The 3,708-nt window shown below is 41.0% G+C and overlaps 1 protein-coding gene across 1 annotated transcript in view; it reads right to left on the bottom strand.

The window, feature by feature from the left end:
- Nucleotides 1-731: 731 nt before the first annotated feature.
- The window catches only part of SARC_04238 (hypothetical protein), a gene marked incomplete at its 5' end in the record, with an annotated part of 7,791 nt that continues 4,814 nt past the window's right edge, over nt 732-3,708 (bottom strand). The window contains 2 exons of the mRNA XM_014301934.1: nt 732-1,131; nt 1,720-1,798. Of these exons, the coding sequence (XP_014157409.1) occupies nt 865-1,131; nt 1,720-1,798 (346 nt within the window). The 3' untranslated portion in view covers nt 732-864. The remainder of the gene's footprint in view (nt 1,132-1,719; nt 1,799-3,708) is intronic.

Raw genomic sequence — 3,708 nt, 5'->3', positions numbered from 1 at the left:
ATGTATGTATGTATGTATGTATGTATGTATGTATGTATGTATGTATGTATGTATGTATGTATGTATGTACGTATGTATGTATGTATGTATGTATGTATGTATGTATGTATGTATGTATGTATGTATGTATGTATGTATGTATGTATGTATGTATGTATGTATGTATGCGTTACCATACTCGAACCTGGCTTGAAGTACGAATGAGCTGCTCTCTTCTCGTCCGTTATAGCCTTAATTGCGTGATGGTTGTGGGTTCCAGGTGTACATGTGCGTGGTATATTTAAGCAGGCTGCCTTGCACGTATCTCGACATTGTGGCGAGTCCTCAGGCCCTATTTCAACTCTTTCGTTAATGTTCGTTATGTATACGAGTATGTATGTAAGTATGAATGTAGGTATGTATTTATGTATGTAGTTATGTATGTATTTTGTATGTATGTATGTATGTATGTATGTATGTATGTATGTATGCATGTATGTATGTATGTATGTATGTATGTATGTATGTATGTATGTAGGTATGTATGTAGGTATATATTTATGTATGCGTTATCATACGCGTACCTCGCACAAGCATAAATGCCTCGTTTACTTCTAGTCAAGGCGCACTTGAGATTTGGTTGTGAATACAAGATGTACATGTGCATGCACACCTATACGTTTTTTGCCTACACATACTTCGAATATGTCGAAATCTCCTTGGCAGACACTGGCTCGATCGCTTGATGGGTGAGATTGCAGACCATGTGTGTATATGTATATGTATATGTATATGTGTGTGTATGTGTTTGTGTATGTGTATACGTATGTGTATGTGTGTGTATATATGCATTTGTATGTGAATGTGTATGTGTACGTTTTCTCTTCACGTCAAGTCCAGACTCAATCGCTTAGTGGTGGTGAAAGCTGAGGCAGGCCGTTTGCGCGAGGGAAGCAGATCGCAGTCTATGAACCGTTTTTGGCTTTCTACGGATGGTACATTGACCGAATCGGGTACGTTTTCTCGATCGAGTACGTTTTCTACAGTAATAGTAAGCGGGTTGTGGAGCTCCTTTGCAGCCACATCAACTGATTTGGGTACTTTTTCTCTGTCATGTACGTCTTCCTCATCAGCGATGGTTATGCTGCATGCCTGCACAAGAGAAGGAATAGCACAGCACATTGAGATGATATTGACGGCTTTGATATTTTACCACGAACGATCTTCTCGAGTTTATCGAATAGGTTGTAAGATTCGATTTAACAGCTAGTGCATGGGTAAGGTATACGTCTATACAGGGTGGCTTAAAGAAGGTATTGCAATCATACGTGTCATTGCGTAGTAGCCACACCATAACTCTCCTATGGTGTGCACGTGTGTATGCGATTCAATAATTCAATAAACCACATATGTACCGCAAGCACGGTATCTCGAAAGCACACACCGAGAGAAAGACATCGACACACGAAGCGAATAGCGGCAGTTTGTGGGCGCGATTGTATACAACGACACTCTACAGATCAAATACACTACGTGCCGTTGGCAGGAATCCCCACGAGACACGATATGATAGGGAATATAGGCCATGGCTGTGTACTTCATTTTAGAACTTCATTTTAGAAGTCGATGTATGTCAATATCCCTACCTCATTTGCGTGTGTATGCGTGTACATACTCATGACATACCCTTACTTAGTTTGTGTGTGTGCGCGTGTAAACATACTCATAGCATACCCGTACCTCCTTTGTGTATCGCTCGAGCGTGATTGGGTGCAGGATACCTGTAGCCACTCCATGGGCGTTTTGATCGCCGAAATGCCTGCGGTCAACGTTGAGTCATATAACAAGCGTTGGTATGTTTGTATATGTTTGTATTGTGTAAACAAAAAGTTGTAGATTTTCTAAGACTAAACCCCTAAAACCCAAATTATTCTAAAATAGAACAAGAATTTGTATGTGTGTTGGGTGACTAGGACCGCCAGATATGATGCGATATGCAAACCGTTTAGAATGTACAGACACTGACATTGAAAATCAATTTCACGAAATGCGTCGCATGTCTTCCAAACATTTATACATAGATAAGTTTCAAGCCTATGATATATAGCACAGTTATCCAGTCATGAGATAAGACTTCCAGTACTTGGGATCAAAAAGTCTTCCACTCCAGATGAACAACTAGTCTACACCATTCAGCAAACGTTGCCACAACTTCATGGGCGCGCGTAGTGAAGCGAGCATAAGTAGCAACGAAGTTCGAACGTTCGCATGAAAACGTACATACACGTGCGCACGTTTTACTGTACACTGCGGTAGGCGCGGATGCATACGTTCAGCTAGTACCTGCACACATACACACGGTGTGTGTAGGGACTTTTAGCACCCAGCTGAGTTAATCTGTGTTAAATGCTGAGGATATAGAGTCACAGGCTGCTATATATGCCAGATCCTCGATGTGAATGCGTTAGTTTTGGTATTGGCATTCGCAGTCAATACGTTCTCAGCAATAACGGAGACATTCATGTGACCAAATGTATTTAAGCGGACTTTTATAACTTTTTATTCTATAAAATGGTTCACACCCCATTAGATAAATGTATCAGTAGCAGTGCAGGCACCAAGCGACATTGCATGCAACTATATGAATTTGTAAACGAAGTGAATATGCACAGCTGCATGTGTAAACATGTATTAAACACACCTCTACGTGGATATGTATGCGTATATATGCCTACATGTACATAGATATACCAGACACACCCGTACATAGATTTACATGCATGTGAAGATTTGCAAGTGCACACAAGATTTGCAAGTGCACACATGTGCTAAACACACCTCGACGTAGATATATGTGTACACTTCTACATGTACATAGTTATAATAGATACACCCGCACACAGATTTGCATGCATGTAAACACCTGAATGTGCACACATGTACTTACGGGCCAATCAGATGCGCCACGTCGTTGTAGGTGAATGTGTCTGTCTTTGTAAAGGCATTCAGCGGTTTCGCACGCTGCGACACTGGGTCGTAGATCTTCTCGGCGAGTGCGAGGAGTTAAGAGTATCGGGACGAGACAAGTCTGTTAGTATATTGAGTATAGAATAGACTAGTAGGAGTATTGGGGACAACACAGGTCAGTTGGTATATTAACAGAATATACGAGTAAGAGTATTGGGGACAACATAGGTGATTAGTATAATGAGAATAGAATACACGGGTAAGAATACTGGGACGAGATAGATCAGTAGTGTGCCGAGTACAGAATTGATGAGTAAGACTATTGTGGACAACATAGGTCACTTAGTAAATCGAGTACAGAAAGAACGAGCGAGATTATTGTAGACAACAAAGGTGAGCTAGATAATGAAAAATAGAATACAGGAGTAAGAATATTGGGGACAGCATAGATCAGTTAATGTATTGTGGAAAGAATAAACTAGAAAGAGAATTGTGACGGTTACGGCATCTCGAATTCCAAAAAGCACACAGCCAGCTGCTCAGCCAGCTGCTTCCAGACAGTCATATATGTGTAGGTTAGTTGGTTGGTTTGTACAAGTATATTACTAATACTCACCCATATGCACACACAGACATAACCACACATACGAACAAACACAGACACACACAGACACACACAGACACACACACATACATACACACACCCAAAGAGAGACAGAGAGACACACACACACAAACACACGCACAGACACACACACACAC

Source organism: Sphaeroforma arctica (assembly GCF_001186125.1).
Source record: "Sphaeroforma arctica JP610 unplaced genomic scaffold supercont1.232, whole genome shotgun sequence".
Lineage (NCBI taxonomy): Eukaryota > Ichthyosporea > Ichthyophonida > Sphaeroforma > Sphaeroforma arctica.
Note: the sequence above shows the minus strand (reverse complement) of the source record. Positions and strands in the feature narration are given on the sequence as shown.